Below are 19,712 nucleotides of genomic sequence, written 5' to 3' on the forward strand. Positions count from 1 at the left end.
TCAGCAAACAGGAATAGAGGAGCTGCTGACACAAGAACCACCGTGGAGCAGCAGGAGAGACAGGGCTGCCTCCCTGGCCTGGGATGACCCTTCCTGCCCGCACAGAAAGTGGATTTGCTGCATTCACTTGGCCATGGAAGGTGGGCAAAGCCACCTGGGGTACTTCACATTAGGCCAGGGTGGGTTTGATGTCCCTCTGCTCCAGAGCCTGCCAGGGGAGCCAGGGGCTGGTGGAAGGCAGGCCAGAAGGGTCCTGTCCTTCCCGCAGGTGACAGGAGGCATCGGAGACAGGACACCTGCACACCCTCTGGGAGGAGAGGGACAAGCCTCAGGTAAGACACACACCCTGAAGTGCTCCATGAGCACACCTGGGCACAGCACCTCTTGGGCAGGATGTGTCCCCCCGTGGCTGTGCTGGGGCTCAGTGTCACCGCGGGGGAGAGCCTGAGGTGGACAGAGGGCACAGGGCAGGGCTCTGTCCCCTCCAGTGCCCTGGAGTGTCACCCCCGAGGCTGTCACAGCCACGGGGGTGCCCTGAACTGCTGCAGGAGGCAGAAGACGGCAGCTGAGAGTGCCATGTGCTGCCGGGCGAGGAGCTTGGCCCCCAACTCGGGGCAGCCCTGCCCGTGGAGCTGCTGGTGCACAGCCTGCACCAGCCCCTGGTAGGAGCCCACCACATCAGCCAGCGCGGCTGCCAGCTCCCGCTGCCTCTGCCTGCAGCGCCAGCAGTGTGTCACCTGGAAGCAGGTGACTGCCAGGTGCACCAGGCGGTCGAAGGTGGACCTGAGCGCGCGCTGCACGTCGGAGAGCGGCTGCTCCGTGCTCAGCAGCGCCTGGCAGCTGCACAGCAGCGCCCGCGACGCCCAGCCCAGGGCGCCCTTGCTGTCCGCGCCCTGCTCTGAGCACTGGTCCTGCAGGTGGGTCGCCTGGCTCCCAGAGAGCTTCCCCACAACCTCCTGCAGCTCCGCAGTGTACGCGAGGAAGCGGGAGAAGTCGGCAGGGCTCATCCACGCCTGGTCCTTCAGCTGCCCCAGTGCCCGCACATGGGGGTCCCATCCTGCCGCGCCCCCAGGCAGGGACACCGGGAACCCGCCCACGGGGGTCCCGGGCAGGCTGCTGGGTGGGGGTGTGGTGAGGGGCCCCAGGGACGGGGCGGGGCTGGGGTCGCGCTCCCCTCGGTCGGGCTGGTGGAAGCAGCCGAGGTAGGGCAGGCGGCAGCTGCAGCTGTCACTGCCCCGCGGGGACAGAGCGCTCCGTGCCGGGGAACAGCCCCGGGGCTGCGCCGGGACGGGGCGGGCAGGGCTCTGCTCGCCCTCCTCGTGGCTAAAGCAGAGGAAGGAGTGTCTCACAGCCCCGTTGTCTCCAGACCCTTTCCTCAGGGAAACTGGTCCAGAACAGCTGGACAGCCCTGGAGATGGAGCCAGGCAGGAGTCCCTGCCCACCTCCGCCGCCTGTTCTCTGGGAAGAGACACCTGTGCAGGCTGTGGCTGCTGCTGAGCCACGTTCCCTGTGTCTCCTCCGGGCTTCCCCTCACCCAGCCCACGGCTGCTCACCAGCTCCTGCCCAAAGCCTGCTCCCGCCGGGGACACCGGCATCTCCCTCCCGACAGCATCAGCCCCTGTGCACCCACTGGTTCTCTGAGAGCCCGAGAGCACCGTTGGGACATCCACCCTGTCCTGTGCCAGGCTGAGGGACGCCAGGTCTGTGCTCACCCCGAAGGAGAGCCAGGAGAGGCGGCTGAGGACCCCCGAGGCACTGTAGTCTGCCAGGAGCTGAGCTGCCTCTGGAAACCCCACGTGGCCCTCGTGCACTTTGCGCAGGGCATCCCCATTCACCACCTGTGGGCTCCTCGCCCGGGACACGGGGCCACCACCACTGCCCTCGGCACGGCAGTCACCACCAGCTCTGCTCTCCTGACAGGGAGCCGGGAGCAGCCCCTGGCCCTCGGACCCCTCCTGAGCAAGGGCCACGCTGGGTCCAGGAGCTGCTGGTGGCAGTGCAGGTTCATCAGCGAGGCAGGTCCCCTCCTGGCCACAGCACTGGGGCACAGCTCCATCCCTGTGCTGGGTGGCTGCTCCCTCTACCCCCGCCTGCAGCGCCCCTGGGGCCAGGCAGCCCCCAGTGGGCATGCAGCTCCCCTGGCTCAGCCCCCTGGGATCTGTTTCCAGGGGGGAGCTTTCCTGGGCAGCTCCACTCTGTCCTTCAGGAGGGGGCTCGGCTTCCTCCAGGGACAGCACGGGGGGCTGTACCCACAGGATGCTGCCATCGTCCTCCCCACAAGGGTCACCAGGACTGCGAACAGCTGAAATGGATGAAGCCACCCATTCCATCACTGACTTTGTCTCCATGGTGTCAGGCTCCATCTCCATTGGATCACGGCAGGGCTTTGTGACAGCTTTGTCCCTCTGGGTCCAGCTGGCCAGAGGAAGCCTCGTGTCCATGTCCTTCCCCACATCCTCCAAGGAAGGGTGAGTGGGCAGCCAGGAGCAGCAGCTCTGTGGAGAGCCCGGGAGAGCTGAGGGGAAACTGACCTGAGAGGTGTAATCAGTTTTCAGGAAAGATCTTCTCTTCCTCAGGCTCTTGGCATATGACAGCTCTTTCTCCCCGCTGTGCTTCTCCCTCGCTGTCTGCCCCATCGACAGGTCCTCCCCCAAGCTGTAGCACCTCGATCTCCTGGGGATGCAGGAGGAGTTCCCTATACCCTCCTGGGATGTCATATTGTGGCCTGATGGCAATAAAAAGACATGGAAATCAGTAAATAGCCCCAGGCAGCAGAATATCCACATGTTTCTGCAGCAGGCCTAAAAACCTCTCAGCACAGGACTTGGAATCACAGACACAAATGTCTGGCAGCAACACCAGAGCCCTCGTGATCAAGCACCTCCTTGGTGTCAGAGATGTAAAGAGAAACACAAAGCCTGGGTCTGTGGGCACAAGGAGCCAAGGCCAGGGTTAGTTGTGAGGGCTCTGGAGAGCGCCCTCTCAGGAGCGATGGAGTCACTGCACCTGACAACAGGTGCAGCTCTAACTCCCCAGTTAAATCTGGTGACAGCAGCAGCAGCCACAGGAGCACTGCCCACAGCTGTGGGCTTATCACCGAATAGAAACATGGTCAGAAATCCCTATCTGGATATTTGGATGATAAAAACTTCCAGAGATGACATTTTTTGTCTGAACATGGTACAGTGACCATGCACTAACGCAAAAGTCAAAATTGCTTAATGGCACAAAACAAATTCTGAAGAGGTTCAGTTATACTGACAGAGATGATTCCTCCAAAAACAAGAATCCTCTCCTTTGTGAGGAAATACAATGACCCAGGAGCTGCTCAGCCTCAGGAATCCTTGATCCAGCTACCTAACACATCCCTGATGGGAACATGACTATTGATCCTGAGGACCAATGTTTTACAGGTTTGAGCTCTCCTCAGTTCAGAGGAAGAGAGCTGAGATTCCAGAATGCTGTACTCATCTGAAAACTGACTTTTCCTGAAATTCAGTGCTTGGATGGGATAGCAAATCCCGCCCCCCCCCCCCCCCCCCCCCCGCCTGAGGAGTGACTTGTGGTCCTTCAAAAATCCTGGGCAAGCTACAAACGGCTGGAAGGTGATCCCCCAGGAAGCCCGATGGCACAGCAGGCAGCACCCCAGCTCAGGCGGGAGGAAGGGGACCTGCAGCACGCAGGTGTGGGTTTACCTGCCAGCATGTTCGGAGGGCTGAGCCTGTCGGCGGCGTCGTAGAACTCCTCGTCGGAGCTGGAGTCTCCGAATCCCGGGGGCGGCTCCAGGACGAGGTCCGCGGCCCCGGCGCTGCCCTGCCCGCCCGCGGGGGCCGTGCCGTAGCACAGGCTGTAGTAGCCCATAGTGTCCATCTCGGACAGCCTGGCCTCCAGCGCGGTGCCTCCCGCGCCCTGCTCGGAGGGGCTGCCCGCGGGCTTCGCTCCCTCGCCCGGCGGCACCTGCCGGAAGCAGAGGTAGTCGCGGGGTCCGGCCCCGCCGGGGCTGCCCGTGGCACACACCGGCACGAAGCTCCCGTCGAGGCTGCTCATCTCCTGCATGGTCGGGGTGTAGAACTGGAACAGCTCCGGCCTGGAGGAAGAACACGCTTCCAACTCATCTTCCTCCAGCGCGTCCATGGAGTCGCTGGAGCCGCTTGTCTTCACCCCCCGGCTCTCGGAGTTGGCCGAGTCGGACGCCTCGGACGCGCTGTCCGTGGCAGTGTCCCCTCCGTTCCGCGGGGCTGTGCCGTCCCCTGACTGTGCCGTCCCCTGCCCCTCCGCGCTGCCCGACGGGGCGTCCCTGCGACGCTCCGAGGACTCCAGCTCCCAGGAGTCTTCCGAGTCGCTGCAGGGCCGAGATTCGTACCCTGGGATTTAAACACACCTGTCAGCCCGGCCCGTGCGTGCGGACTCAGCCAGACACCGCCCCGGGGACCCCGAGCCCAGGGGGCTCAGCCCTCCCCAGCTCAGCAGCCAAGGGGAGGCGCAGCCGGACCGGGGGCGGGGGGGTTTCCCAGAGCAGGACCCCGGGGAGCTGCAGAACAGACCCCAGCTGACCCCTTGCCCCAAGCCTCGGTTTGCGGCCCCCGTATCACAGAATCACGGTATCACGAAGGCTGGAAAAGCCCTCATCAATTCCAGGCTTAACCAAACGCAGATGCCACCGAACAGCTCTGGGGTACTGCACCCTCACGACGCTGCTCCCAGGAGGGAATAACACCTCTGGTGCTGGAGGACCCACCCGCTCCCTCCCCTTCTTGTGGGAAAAAAAGGCTGCGTTCTTTAAACCTTCTTCAGCTGACACACGGTGCAGCTGCTGGTTTTTATCTCCCCAGGTAAATATGGAGGCGTTTGCATCCACAAAGAGTCTGTAGTAGCCGACGATGAGGCAGACGAGATCCTTTGCAGTGTTTGATTCCAGCAGCAGAGTCAACACCTGTTTATTTGTTTTGGGGGTGGGGAGAGGAGAAAAGAGAAAATGTTAGAATAGACAAATACAGTTTGTACCACAGTCTGCAGGAACCTGCTGCATAGTGACAAGGCACCAACTCTCTCCCAAACCCTCTTCAGTCTGTTTTTTCAGGAGGCACAGGGAAGATAAATTTGTTTCTCTTGGCTTTTGTGCATTTGATGGAGGAGAGCAAGAAGAATTGCTTTTCTCCAGTAAGCTTTTTTTCCCTTTCCATGAGCTTTCCCTCCCAAGTCTGTCCTAAGCCCTTTGTTGTGGTCACACACTCAGCCCAATGTCAGATTTTGAGAAGAGCTGATGGTGTGAGAGACTCTCTCCCCGTACTCTCTGTCCTGCCCTGGCAGTGCCACTGACCTTCAGGTCCTGCAGGTAGATCTTGACGGTGCTCACTCTCTCAGACTCCTCGCTGAGCTCCACCCTGCTGATGCTGGGGAACTCGGCCAGGCTCGTGACAATGTTGAGCTTGCTGTTGATGATCTGGCTCACCCCGTGCTTGGCACCCACCAGCAGCGCCACGTACGACTCTCTGTCCTGCAGCTGCAGGGGCACAGGTTAAAGAAACGTCTTGTGAAGAGAGAAGAGCTTTTTTTTTACCGTGAGGTTTAAGTGTTTCCAGTATTTTTTCAAGAGTTTTTGAAGTCTTCCCTGATTTCTTGAGTACTTTACAACACACAAATATAGACAGGGCTCATCTGAAGAGCAAGAGTCACAGCTTTCACTTAGAAATTTTACTATCATGTAGGCTGGTCTGTTACCCACTTCAGTGGGACTGTGCTGAGCTACCCCAGCAGAGCCCCTTACCAACATTTGCCATGGTATCTCAGGACAAGGAGAAGCAGCGTGACCTGTAGGACAGCACACCAAAGCCAATGATAGAAATTAACAGCTCATACCATCAGGGTGGCATTGAAGATCTTCCCACTGTACGTCTTCAGCTCTCCCAGGATCTGCAGGTAGCTCAGGCGCACCTGGGTTGCTGTGAGTGTGTGCTTTGTTGAGCAAGAGAGGAAACACCAGTTAGAAACAGGCACTGCAGGCTCGAACACATCCATGCAGGACTGGGGATCTGACCAACACATCCAGCTCAGGCTGGACAGGCCCAGGGGTGTTCAGGACCACCCCACATGGCCCACTGGCCAGCCCAGAGCAAACTGCAGTGGGACACACAACACAGGGAAATGGGGGAGAGTGGGCATAGGGGAGGGAAAGGCAGGAGAAAAGCCTTCCCGACAAGGAGGAGGAAACCTGTGCAGGAGGGAGGCTCCCCCTTTGGCCCCCAGAGACACTGCTGCCACCCTGGCAGCACCATGACCCGGGGGTCACACTCTACCTTCTGCCGAGGGTCCAGCAGCACCTGGTTCCGCTTCATGTGGTAGCTGATGGCTTTCTTGATGTCCTTCCCTCTCATGTTCCGAAGCAGCGTGGGCGAGATGAAGTTTTCAATTCCCCAGTCCCTCCTGCCAGGAAGAGGGGAAGGAAGCACAGGGGACAGCGACCAAGCCGTCCCCCAGCATCACAGGACAGGACAGAGCAGAGGAGGGCAAAGGCACCACACAGCCTTGTGGGGCTGTAACACACCTGGAGGCCTCACTGCTCAAATTCTCTGCCACCTGCACCTCCCCCGGGTCAGGAGAGGGGCTGAACATGCATTTTCATGCAGAGTACCCATTTTCACATGGTTTTACAGGAGGTTATTCACAAGCTTTGTCAGCAAGATGGTGTCAATCTCCCCTTACCACCCAGAGGATGAATATTGTCCTTGCATCTGCCTTATTTGTGTGACAAGGTTGTGACATTTCAGCTTCCTGGATCCAAACACATGGGCCAGCTGTGCTGAGGGGTTTATTCAGCCCAAGCATTAAATACGTGGGAGATGAAAGCACTGCAGCTGCCTCTCACCCCTGCCCCCTGCTCCCTGCACACAGCTGGGCACATCTGGCAGCACAGTCAGACGCCACACCAATGTCTCTGATTAATAACTGGCTCGTCGCCAGTTCCTAAAGCTGAGGGTTCGCTAGGGCAGGTGCAGCCCAATAGCTGCAGCACAGCACACCTGCAGCTTGTGAAAGCACTTTTTGTCATGTCCCCCAGATTCCTTTATGTCACAGGATCTATCACTTTTGCCCAAATGTGGTAGTTCTGTCCTGGTTCTGGTGGATGAAGAGATGTGCAGGCTGTTCAAAGCTGGTGATTATCCCCCCTCTCTCCCGCTACTGCAATCAACACTGGCAGGAGCAGTTTGTGTGACCATCACTGTGTGAGAGATCTGCAATTTCAAGTCCCTGCCCCAGTGACAGATCAGAACCTCCCTCAGGTGTTCACTGCCTGTGCTATTCAGGTAGTTCAGCAGATTAAGGAAAGGGAGACTAGTGAGGCCACACTGCCCTAAACAACCAGCACAACCAAGAGGCTGCAGTCCCTTTGGGGCACAGACAGTTTCCTATTCAGAGCCAAATGCCAGGCAGACACCAAGCTGATGCCACTTTTAGGTGGCTCCTTTTTCCAGGCTTAGTCACAACAGAACACAGAACTCTGCAAACTTACTCGATGTACTTCAAGGACACCTTCTGTGGCTGAGCACAGGCATAGATCCTCTCCTGTATGTGCAGGGCAGCCAGACGTAATGCCAAACTGCACTTCATCTCCACAGCAAACCTCTCCTGGAGCACATCGCTGCAGCTCTGGGGCAAACAGAGCAGAGTCAGCTCAGGACGGACTCAGGACGAGACCACTGATGTGACACCATGCATCCAATTAAGGGTGTCACCAACCATACAAGCTGATTCAGGAATTTAAGGCAACTTAAATTGAAATGCTCTGATTTTAAGTGCTCTGCATTTCACATTTGTACAGCTGAGCGAGTCAGGCACACTGTGGTTTAAAGCAGAAACGAGAATGGGGTGGGAAGAGGTTCTGAAGCATGGAAGACCCTGGTGTCACCTGCAGGTACAGGTATTCAAAGGCCACTGGATCTTCCTGCAGGAGGTCCAAGGGGTCCTTGGGGACAAAGCATACTCTGAAGAGGCACCGGTAGTCATGAGATTCTCTTTTCTGGACCACCTGGAACAGAGACAGGGATCACACCACACCCCTCCCTCCCTCATTGCACAGTGAGCAAATCCAGAAGAATTCCTTAAAGCCGCTGGCAAGGGGATAGTGGAGTCTCCTTAGCAAACACAGGGAGACTTTGCTACTGCTTGTAATTTTATCTCTGATTCTTCATCTGGTTTTTGCTTCTCCCTGCAGTAGCTTGGAAGCTCTTTGAGAGCAACACTTCATTAAATACCCACTGATCCCATACGCTTGCAGTGTGACCAGGACAGAGGCTTTGGGGCCATGTGATAGCAGCAGAGGAAGGGGCACACTGCTCTGCTTTGGAGCTCAGTCACAAGGCACAGCAGCCCTAAACAGACCTTGAATCATCACTGTAATGCTAAGACTCCAAGTAATAAATCAGCATATTTTATTCTGGGCAAATCCTGCACAGCGGAAATCCTCAGGCATGTGTGCTCAGTGGTCTGACAGTGTCAGCATGGAGGGACTTGAACTCAGCACTCCTTGTGGGCGCTTTCCAACTCAGGATATTCTGTATATGATTCCATGAACCCCTCGGCAGCACAGTGGGTCATCAACCAACACACCCACCAGCACAACTGAGACACCTGAGCAGGCACTTCCTCACAAGTTGGATTAGCCCAGTATTACTGCCAGGGCAGCAGAATTACAGGAACTCACCTCCTGTTGACAGGACACAAACTACTGAGTTAGAATTTAATCAATGTGGCCCCTTGCTGGGTGAATTCTCTGACTATTTGGGGAACTGTAAATAGTGAGGTGGGGCAGAGCTGTTTTCAGGCTGTTCTGAGGCTCAAACACTCCTGTGTAGATGGGCCAATGTGACAGGTGGCACAAAGGATGTGATCTATGACTGTTCTGCACAGTCCAAGCAACACCAGGCCATGGATACTGCTCTGTGGGCTCTCCAGCCAGGGCAGGACACTCCTCAAAGCACTGATTCTCCAGGGGAATGGGTGAAGGCCATGGCAGAAGGGGATGGTAGGGCTGGGGATGGGTTCACGCCTCTGGTGACACCCACAGCTTTGGGCTCTCACTCTCTGGCCTCTGCTTCTGGGTGGCAGAGCCCCTCTGCAGGGCCATGGGGCATGTGGGGAGCTCTGCTCACCTGTGCAATGAGCTCCTCCTCGTGCAGCAGGTGGATCTTGGCCAGGCTGTACTGCTCCTCCAGCATAAGGGCGAAATGGGCGATGCTGCGGATGGAGAGCTTCTCCTGCAGCGTCAGCACGATGTCCTGGGCAGGGGCACAGGGGCACACACAGCTCAGGGGCACTGCTGGGCACCACACGCACATCATGAGGCTGTCACTGTGGGTGACAGGACTGCAGAGGAGCAGGGAAGCACGGACAAACAGAGCACAGACATCCCAGCAGGTCAGGGGGACAGTGCAGGGAGGCTGCGCCTTGGCATGGGAAGAGTCCAGCAACATGCAAACTCCAAGGTGCCACAGGCATCACATCTGTTTTCTGGAGCTGCCTGCCCTGAGCTGCCTTGCACTCAAAGTTCTACAGTTTTCAGTTGGATGTTGTTGAGCATTTTTGTTGCCCTTGATCCAAATGTTTGCTGTTTACTATTCAAGCTTTCTAGAACTCTACAATGCTTTGGACATGGATGCTGCAACCCTGGAGGTGCACAGGGCCAGGCTGGACAGGGCTTGGAGCAACCTGGTTTAGTGGAAGGTGTCCCTGCCCATGGTAGTGGGCTGAAACTGGATGGTCTTTAAGGTTCCTCCCAACACAAACCATTCTGGGATTCTACAATTTGTGGAAAAACTACAAGGAACTGGTGAAAAATACTTCTTCCCTCCAATAAACAAGAATTTGACAGCATAATTGTAATAATCTTGCCAAATCTGACAGAAACTGGGGTTTCTGTTGTAATAGAGAATTCTGTCAGTATACTAAGTGTTATGGAAATAATGATGTTTATTTTTGGCAAACGATAAAAATCACATAAGGCTTGATTGAGCACAACTTGGAACAGAAGCCCTTGGACTCACTCAAGTCTCTTGAGGCAACATAAATGTTTGTCTCACCTCAGTTTTAAAACAGGATCTTTCAAGCAGCAGAGGAACATTTGGAAACACCTAACCTGGGAAGCTTTTTACCCATTTGGGTGTTTCTGGTGGGATGCACTGAAAAACTGGAAAAAGTTTCAGATCTGAGCTGAGAAGCTCAAGTCAAAGATGAAGAGCTAATCCATGATTTAAAAATTAAACCCTTGTGGATGGGCATTCAGATCTCACTTCACAACTCACCTCCCCTTTCCTTACCACCTCCTTGCTTTATTTCACCATTTTCTTTTTCTCTGCCCTGTAAGTAGACACTTAAATACCTGAGAGGCCATGATGGTTTTGTGAAGCTTGGATGAACTAGACGTCCATTTCCTCCTTTTTGAGGAAAGCTTTTCTGCATGGTATGTAAAAGCTCTTTGTCTTTTCCCTTACTGTTCTGTCTGCCTGTTGGCCCCAGAACATCCGCCCATCGTGTGTCTGTCCCACAGCACTTGCACTGCTGTGGGACTTTGGGTATCCTCCACCACTGGGCATGGGCAGACCTGGACAAGTCCAACACAAACACTGAGCAGTGCTGAAGATCAGGCTAGAAGAACTGGAAGTGTGTGAGCCTGTGTGTAAGCACAGCAGTTATGGAAAGGGCTGGATCGATGGCTCTGGGAGCAGCACCACGTTCTGAGGGGAATGATGGCAACGTGTCCGTGATGTCCCCGAGCAGAAGTGAGCCGACGGAAGATCCCTCTTCTTCCAGGAGGGTCATTCCCTCAGGTGCCACTCTACCACCTGAAGGGTTTGATCAGTGTCCATGTCTCCACAAGGAACTATGGTCAGCAGGGCAGGAACACGGCTGGACTATGGAAAATCCAGCATACCCAGCACCAGGGAATTGCCTTCCCTCCAGCTGGTCAGTGCAACCAGGACACTGCAAGTCTCCTGCATCCTCCTTTGCTGATGGATTGGGTTGGGGTGGTGGGAGCAGCCAGCCAAGCATTGTTACCTTCACAGTGGTGCTCCTGTCGAACCTGAATGCTTTTGTCTGTCCATTCTCCAGGTACACCTTGAGGATGTTGGGCATGCACAGGAGGGAGCTCCCCTGCAGAACAAGAGCAGCAGCTGCACCCTCGGACACCACCTGCTCTGCCTGGCACAACAAATCCTGGCATCCAGGCCAATCCTTCTCTGCCTTGGCAACACTCTTCCATGGCACCAGCCTTTACTCCCCTGATTACCCTTCTGGCACAGAAAAAGGGAAAGAGAGCCTTTACTGTAACACGCCAGCCCGTGCCACAGCATGGCCAGGTGTGCCCTGTGGTTCCTGCACAGAACAGGAGGATCCAACAGACACTGACAATGGACAGGCATCTTCCATGCTCAGTACTGAAAAGCAGCAGTGCCTGACAGAAAAGGCAGCTTCCAATCCCCCAGCACAGGCGGCACAGACCCCCACACTGACTCCATCCCACTGGCAGCAGCCACAGCTCACCCCAGGCACTGCCCACGCCCCCCACTCCCCCATGACCATGGGAATGCTGTGGGACTCAGACAAACACATAGTGGCACTGTCACTGAGTGTCCCCCTGACATCTGTGCCCTGGGACTTCCTAAACAGCAGGTGATATCACCAAAATATTCTGAGGTAGGTTCCAAATGCATGGAAAATGTGAGGACACCAGAACAAGAGCAGCTCAGCTGGGTGCCCCAGGAAGGACCTGGGGACTTGGCCCTTCTCCGCCTGGGGCTGCCTGGAGCTCCACCTTCCAGCCCTCCACCTCACCACTTTAGTAAAGGTCATCTGCCCCTTTCTTCCCATTTCCAGCATTGTTCCTCTGGTTGTTCAATGCTGAGCAGTTTTACTCCTCTGCCCTTGGACTTCCTATTCAGCACGTCCTTCTCACATCCTTGGGCCAGCATGTTCCTCCAGTCTCAAAGCTTCATCTACTTGTAACAATGTCAAGGTGAAGAGTGGTGTTTCTAAGACAATCTCCTCTTTCATTTGCTGTGCTACATGTTACAAATATCACAGCCTCTGTCCCTGCCGATACAGAGCTCACACACTCTGGATGTGCTGCCAGGGCAAACATAAACCACTTGTGAATCTCTTCCCTGTTCTCCACTCCCCATTTTGTGGGGTTTGAGCTGCCTACAGTCACCACTGAGCAAAAAGAGAGGACACTGCTGGTATTCCTGACCCCAAGGTCTAACTCCTCCGTGCTAAACTGTACAAACACATCATATCCTTGACAGGCTTTGGGTCCTCCATCAGTTCCAGGATACTAATGCCATTTTACTCCAGCTGCAATTTTCCTCTGGGTGCTCCCACAGCCACAGTTATCACCTGAGAGGGGCCTTGCACAGCCAGCACACAGCAAAACATAACATCTACACAGAGATTCATATACAAATGATCAGCACTCTCTGGGTCAGACCCAATTATGCAGCCAGGACACCCAGGCAGGGTTTCTCTCCTTTGGTTCAGTCTGTCAGAGGCTACGATGAATTAACCCTGAAAGCCTCAGCAGTTGTGCCCACGCTCTTCTGTGCAGAGCAAGGCTGATTCACCCTGAGTTACGGCTGCCAATAACACACTGCCTGGTGCTGAGCCGAGGGTCCTGAGGGACCTGGCCCTTGCTTTTCGCTCAGTGATATGGAACTGCATCACCAGCCCATGGAAAGCGGAGGCAGGACGGCACTGAGGCTCATCAACAATTTATGTTCCCCACCCAGAGTTTCAGGTTTCAGCTTCAGAAGGCAGTGCTGGGATCCTTCCCGTCGCCACAAGGATCACTTAGCCATGCTCCATTAGGACGACAAGAGTAGCAGAATTACTGAAACAGGAGGCTGTGCAGTTTTTCAGGGCCATAATACCCATTTTGGCTGCCTTAGTGCATCAGGGAAAGGCAGAGGAGCCCAAAAGCACTCAGGGCTGCAGCAGATAGTGCTTTTCCAGAAAGAAGTCATAAATATGCAACAAATGTATTTACTCTTCCTCTGTGCTAATACTTTACAACTCAAAACAGGGTACATATCCAGCTGGTGAAAAGGAAAGCCAGTGAAACCCCAGCACCCGAGTTAATTTCTGCTGCCTTTACGTTCTCATTAAATAAACAACAAACTGTGCATTGATTGAGTCCCTGTTCTGCATCTGCAGAGGAATGATTAGCTTAGCAGATACTGACAGAGGCTTGGAGTGGGGGGCATGAAGTGCAGCATCCCCTCCAGAACCACCTTTTTTAGATCTCTGAAGACCTTTCTCCAGGCCCCTTGAGACCCACCTTTTGATCAGAAAGTGACTGGCAGGGATCTGGGACACCAGTGCCCAGGCTCTGGCTGACACAGCTCCACATAAGCTCCAGGAGACACTGGTGGGAACTCCCAGCTATAAGAAGAGCAGGAACTGCTGGCTGTTTCAGGTCTGCCTGTATGCCCCAGCCAGTCCTGCCCAGCACCGCTCAGTCATCTCTGCCTAGGACCACTCCCATGGCACGTCCTCCCCTTCCCCATTCCTGCCTGCTGACCTCAGTGGCCTCTGTCACACCTCCCAGCCACAGCAGGGTCTGGCACCTGGACTCTGTGTTTGGCACGACCCCAGAGTGACATGTCATCAACCCCTGAGGGATGAGAACACAGCCCTTGCACTGGCAGGGACAAGCCTGGCAGCAGGGCCAGCCCACCTGGCAGCAGCGTGGTAGGAAGGGAAGGGAGGAGGAATAGAGCACAGCAGGTGGTTTGTCATCACTGCAAGGAAGCAAAGTTAGGTCAGGCCTGGATGACTGAACAGCACCAAAAAGCAGGGTTGTGAGTGGGGAATTTTGACCACTGATTTTTTTCATTCTGGAGGCAAAAAAACCAAAACTCAAGAGAGTTGATGACTCGCAGCTGAGCCCAGTCCACCCCACTGAGCTCAGTAAGTTACACAGAAGAATAAGGAAACATTCAGGAACGGTTCACACTTTGGGGAAGATACAAGCACTCTCTCTTCTGCTACAGGCAGACCCACACCAACACAGCTGGTCTCCTACCAGCACTAGGAACGCCCTGATGGGTTTGCAGCACCCTCCAGGCAGCTGTGCCCTGGCTCACCTTACAGAGGGTCAGGCACAAAAGGAGCTGTGGGTGCCCTATGGAAACCTCTTCAGGAGTAAGACAACCACCCTGTCAGCTCAAGGACACGTCACACTTAACAGCAGAGCAAAGTCACCAGCAGTAGACCCTCTGACAATGGTGTGACCTGTCCTTGGGAGGGGTCACCCCAGCAGGGGACACCCCAGCAAGTCCAGCAGCACATACACCTGGTACACACTGTCAGCTTTAGGGGCAAGTTTTGTCGTGCCCAAACTTCAGTGTGGGTTCACCACAGATGGATTAGCACCTCCAGACATGACAACCGCCTCCTGCAGCTGTGAGATGATGGTGGAACAGGACAGAAGTAGTGCATGAAGGTATTTTATATGAGTCCACGTGAACACGTCACAGACAAAACCCTCCAGAGGTGCCAGTGCTTCCCTCTGATCACTCAGGCAGTGGCTGTGAGCAGGACCCCGTGCAGGGCAGAGCAGCAGAGTGAGTCCCAGCTACACAACCCGTGGCAGAGCCCCCCTGTCCCTGCTGTGCCCCCTGTCCCTCTTGACCCCTCACCTGCGCGTTCCCGTTCAGCAGCACCTCCTCTGCAAACCGCACCTTCACAGGGTTTGTCTTCAGCCTCGCTCTCTTCTCCTCTGTGAGAAATGATGACTTGGGCCCTCCCTGGAGCGACAGAGGCAGTGGGTCAGGGCAGCAGCCCCGGCAGGAGTAGAGCCCCTGGCGTGGGCAGGGCACAGGGTCCCCCAGCGCTCTGGGACCCTCCCAGCGCTGCCTCCTGTCCACACGGAGACACATTCTGGGGACCCTCTCAGCTTCCAGCCCTGCCCCAGCCCCTTTGGACCTGCCTGGGCAGGTGCTGAGCCCAACCCTGGCTGCCCAGCAAGGGGACACGTGCCACACACACTCCCAGTGTCACTGCACAGGAACCAGCTGCTGTGCTCAGGGTATCCCCTCTCCTGCAGTGCAGCCACAGCCTCCCAGAATGACTGTGGATCCGACACGAGCTGGTTTGCAGTGGGGCCACACCTGAGCCAACACCTGTAGAGAGCCTGGCAGTGAGGAGCAGTCCCCTCCCAGTGTGTCCCAGCTCCACTGGGCTTCCCAGAGTGCACTGTCACACTGCAAACCACTCAGAAACCTGCCCAAAGACACAAAGCCAGCTTTGTTGCACTGTTGTCACACAGCCTTGCCCTCACTGTGACAGGGTCCTTCCTACCAAGCTCACAAGACACTGCGTGAGTTGAGGAACCACTGAGTCCCTGTGTGCAAATGTCCTGCCTCTGTACAGCTCGATGTTCCCTGAGAGCAGAGGCAGAATCCCTCAGCATTCTCCTGAGTGGCTTCCAGGCAGAGCCAGTCCCACACTGCCAGGGGTGCTGGTGCCTCCCAGAGTGCCACAGCTCTGAGGACACATGGCATGGACGGAGGAAGGGAGTCAGGAGGGGCCCCTGTGCATGTCCAGACCTCACAGAGTCCACCAGGGTGTGCAGAGCACAATGTCCTGCACTGCCCCGAGGGGTCACAGCCCAGACCCACAGAGGGGGTACCTGGGGGTGGGAGGTGTCACCTCTCAGCTCTGAGCTGCCTTCAGAGCAGGGCAAGAGTCACCCCCAAATCCTGCACCAGCCATGGCCGCGTTTGGAGATGTCCTCACAGTGACCTGAGAACGAATACACAGAAATGGGCTTGTGCCCCACTTCCTTCTCAACAAAGCCCTGAGGGCCTGTGAGGGGAACTCCAAGTCCCGTGAAGGGTTTCCCAGACCCTTTTCTCTCTGAAAAGGCATTGCATTTCTCTGCTTTGGGGAGGTTTTCAGGTCTTGCAAAACCAGCTCTAATTTTTCCCTTGATCTCCACAGTCAGCTCAGGGCTGGCCAGACCGACAGCCAATGTGCTGGGCAAGGGAGATGAGATTAATGGAGGGGGAAGCCACTGTTAAGTGGTTTTGCCTAAAGTTTTTCTGGTGACTTTGGCTGTGGGTATCTGTTGAATGCCTGTACCTGGGAAGTTTTGTGCAGGACAAATATATTTGAGATTTTCTCTTTCATGTACCTTTCCTTAAAAGCCAAGAAACCTCAAACCTGAGAGCTCCTGTAACTTCTGACAGAAACATCACTCTTGTTTTAAGAATAAATCAAACCAAAAATTACTTCCAAACAAATGACAAGCACTCCAGAAATGCTTTCAGAGGAGCAGAGGGAGAGGGGGGTGATCTGTGTGGAATCCCACTACTTGGGCCACTGTCACACCTCACAAGCAGCACACAAATCAGATTCTGCCTTTACTTTGCAACTCAGCCTTTACACACATTGAAATCCACGTGGATAACAACACATCCTGCCGGCACCAAGTGCCTCCTTCAGGAATTCTGTGCTGCAGAGATAGGCAATCAGGACCAAAACTTCACAGCACAACTTTGCTTGTGCTCCCAAAGCACAGTCTGCACCCAGACCCCATCCTTTAACTAGGCAGAGCCTGGAGAAGACGGGATGAGTTTTTCCAGCACTCAGAAGGAAAAGTTCATGAGTTTCCACAGAGCACCAAGGGGGGATGCTGAGCCCACTGCCACAGCACCTGCCATCACATCCAGGGGTCCCCATGGCCCAGAGAGCCCCAGCACACAGGACTGCTCCAGGCACTCCTAAGTGGGCTGGGCACAGCTTCCCATCCCAACAGGACCTATCTGCATCCCCCAGAGTGGGGTCAGGAGCCCCTAGTAGGCTGGGCACAGATTCCCATCCCAACAGGACCTGCCTGCATCCCCCAGAGTGGGGTCAGGCACTCCTCAGAAGGGTGGCCACAGCTTCCCATCCCAACAGGACCTGTCTGCATCCCCTAAAGGAGAGTCAGGAACCCCTAAGTGGGCTGGGCACAGCTTCCCAACCCAACAGGACCTGCCTGCATCCCCTAAAGGAGAGTCAGGAGCCCCTCAGTGGGGTGCCATCCCAGCTGCCCCACACCCAGGGCTGTGCCAAGGGGTGCCAGGGTGCCGAGGAAAGGCCACTCACCGACGTGCAGCGCAGGACAGTCAGGAGCAGCTCATCGCCAGCGTCCCTGGAACAGACACCTGGTCAGCCAGTGTGGCCCCACAGCCCCTCTGGCCCATCTGGGCAGGGGTGGGACCACACCTGATGATGCTGGCTGCTCGTTCCACGGACACCTCATCCACTGGCCTGGAGTTGATCAGGAGGAGCTGGTCACCCGGCTGCAGCTTCCCCTCGGCCGTGCTGCCTGTGGGCAACCCTCAGTGTTAGTCAGGAGCCCTCCCACCAGGAATCACAGGGTCACTGAGGCTGGAAATGTCCTCTAAGATCATTGAGTCCAACTGTTAACTCAGCACTGCCAGGTCCACCGCTGAGCACGTCCCCACCTGCCACATCCACACTAGGGATGCCCATGGAAGCCCATTGTGAGCTCCCCTTCCCTCCCAGCACCTGCTTCCCTCAGCAACTGCCTCTGTGTGGCAAAATAAAAGGGGCTGAAGGACACCAGGTGCTGCTGCCAGCCTGTGTGCCTCTGCCTGTGTCTGTGCCCCCCACCCAGGCTTCCCCCTACCCCACAGAAAACCACTCCTGTCGCTGTCTGTCCCCTTGTCACAGCCCTCACACAACCCACCCAAACACAGGCCTTGGCTCCCAACAGGGAGGGAAGGTTTCTCTGTGCCTCAGTTTTAGTAAAATGTTTGTTCCTACTGATTAGGAAAAAAGAACAGCACAACACACACAAAAAACCCCAACTCCTTCCCCACTACACCCCAAGACTCTGAGACAATTTTGCCATGTTTCACATGGGAAGAGAAGCAGGAGGTAACAGAGGGGACATCCCCCAGCCCACACTGGTGGCCAGCAGAAGAGCCCCAGCCACACCCCAGGCAGTGGGCACAGTGTCTCTCTGGCTGCCACACTCACACCAACAGGTAAAACCTCAGTGTTTTTGTGTGCCCATTAAAAAAATAAAAGGTAAATAAAAAATAGATTCACAGTTTTTGAGTCAACCCCCCCAACCCCCTAAAAGCAGAGTTAGATCCCTGCCTTCTGCAGCTGGGGGAGCAGATCTGCACGACTTCAGCAGTGCCTGCACCAGCAGGGAAACTGTCCCTGTCACAGAGCTGCAAGTCCAGAGTCTGCTCAGCAACAGGTCACTGTGGCCACAGCGGAGTAACATTAAATTCTCTGAGATTACATTGAATTCTTCTTCAGCAGCGAGCACAGGCAGGAGAAGGACCCTTGGGGACGCCAGAACTGGGACATGTCTGAGCTCAGTGTGTGCCACGGGCACCCCAGTCCTGCCTTCGGTGCCCAAGGGTCACACAGGAACCTCAGGGAGCACACACACCTGGCAGGAGTTTGTCCCGAGCCCACACTGCAGGGAGGAGGCCCCAGTGCTCACCTGCAGTGACAGAAGCGATGGTCAGGGGTAGGTTTGGGCAGATCTCAAAGCCGAAGTGCTGCAGCACCAGGTCCTTGTACACGGTGACAGTGAGTTTGACGCGACTGGAGGAGGGGACACTGCTGTCCCCAGCGCTGTCCATGGCAGACACACTGCCCCTGCGGGGCCAGGAGCTGCAATGGAATGTGATACATCCAGGGACATCCTGCTGAAGGCACCTGGACCCACACTCATCCCTGCTCTCCACGGGCCGTGATGCTGCACGGCGAGGATCCACTCCCTGTGCCCCCAGCTCTGCCCTCTGCAGCAACAGCATCTCCCCAGGACCCAGAAAAACCCGAGGACATCTGAGTGGCTGTAACCACAGCTTTTCAGTCATCCCAGCCCATGGGTCACACAGGGGAATCTATTCACAGGCAACAGCAGCACCTCACCCAGCAGGGCAGTGAGTGAAAATCCATGAGCTTCTGCTGGCATCAGAGTAATGGGAAAGGGAAGGAAAGCAGCCATGGATGGGGATCCATCCCTGGGAAATGCAAGCCAGTCGTGACCAAAAACACGGGCCCTTGGTAAGAGACAAAGACAAGCAGGACCCCACCTCCAAGAAGAGGAAGTTTTGCATGGAGTGGTGCTGTGATTCACCCTCACAAAACCACAGTGAAGGAAAGCAGGAGCATCTGTCCCTGGAAACCAATGGTTGCTTAAAAACTCTGTCATTTTCCTTTCTCTAGAGACTACTGTAGGCATATTTCCCACAAATAATGGAAAGGCTGAGTAAGATCTGCAGCCTGTACCAGCCCGTGTTCATTGGGAACAGACCTGTGCTGTCCCTGATCAAAGGGGACCAGACACTCCTCTCACAAACTACACACTCACCTGGGTGCGCTGTCCCGAGAGCGGTGAAGCCATTTTGCCACCATTTGCTCTATTCTACATGCTTTTCGTGTCTGGATTAGGTTAGTCTCTAAATCCTCCATTTACCTGAAAGTGACAGAAATCACAGGAAAACAGAATGACGAAAAGACTGAGGGAATCTTCTGGGCACCAGTTCAGAGTTGCCAACACCAATTCACAAACTCTTTTGTGATACACAACCTTGGAAGACCAACAGCTTTATCAGGGGATGACACGTCTTGGGACACTCGCTGTGACCCCCCTGCCCACCCACCCTCCCCTGCCTGGTGCTTTG

General features: G+C 55.6%; 1 protein-coding gene across 1 annotated transcript; it reads right to left on the reverse strand.

Moving 5' to 3' along the window:
• Nucleotides 1-515: 515 nt before the first annotated feature.
• FRMPD1 (FERM and PDZ domain containing 1) lies at nucleotides 516-19,500 on the reverse strand. Its single transcript, XM_071581556.1, has 15 exons — nucleotides 19,400-19,500; nucleotides 18,524-18,681; nucleotides 17,263-17,365; nucleotides 17,143-17,188; nucleotides 14,691-14,798; nucleotides 11,053-11,148; nucleotides 9,150-9,275; nucleotides 7,907-8,026; nucleotides 7,511-7,647; nucleotides 6,297-6,423; nucleotides 5,860-5,955; nucleotides 5,321-5,503; nucleotides 4,786-4,933; nucleotides 3,696-4,364; nucleotides 516-2,725 (listed from the first exon to the last, which is right to left on the reverse strand). Exons 1-15 carry the CDS (start codon nucleotides 19,498-19,500, stop codon nucleotides 516-518), a joined length of 4,428 nt encoding a protein of 1,475 aa, XP_071437657.1.
• Nucleotides 19,501-19,712: the final 212 nt, after the last annotated feature.

This window comes from Pithys albifrons, chromosome Z (genome assembly GCF_047495875.1).
Source record: "Pithys albifrons albifrons isolate INPA30051 chromosome Z, PitAlb_v1, whole genome shotgun sequence".
Classification (NCBI taxonomy): Eukaryota; Metazoa; Chordata; class Aves; order Passeriformes; family Thamnophilidae; genus Pithys; species Pithys albifrons.

Bases quoted from the DNA above. Each gene is read 5' to 3' on its own strand.
- FRMPD1 (XM_071581556.1), bottom strand. From the start codon at position 19,500: ATGGAGGATTTAGAGACTAACCTAATCCAGACACGAAAAGCATGTAGA. The intron at 9,276-11,052 runs GTAACAATGCTT...GCCCCTGCCCAG, and splicing joins ACAGGAGCACCACTGTGAAG to GACATCGTGCTGACGCTGCA. The intron at 8,027-9,149 runs GTGAGCAGAGCT...TCTCTGTTCCAG, and splicing joins AGGAGGAGCTCATTGCACAG to GTGGTCCAGAAAAGAGAATC.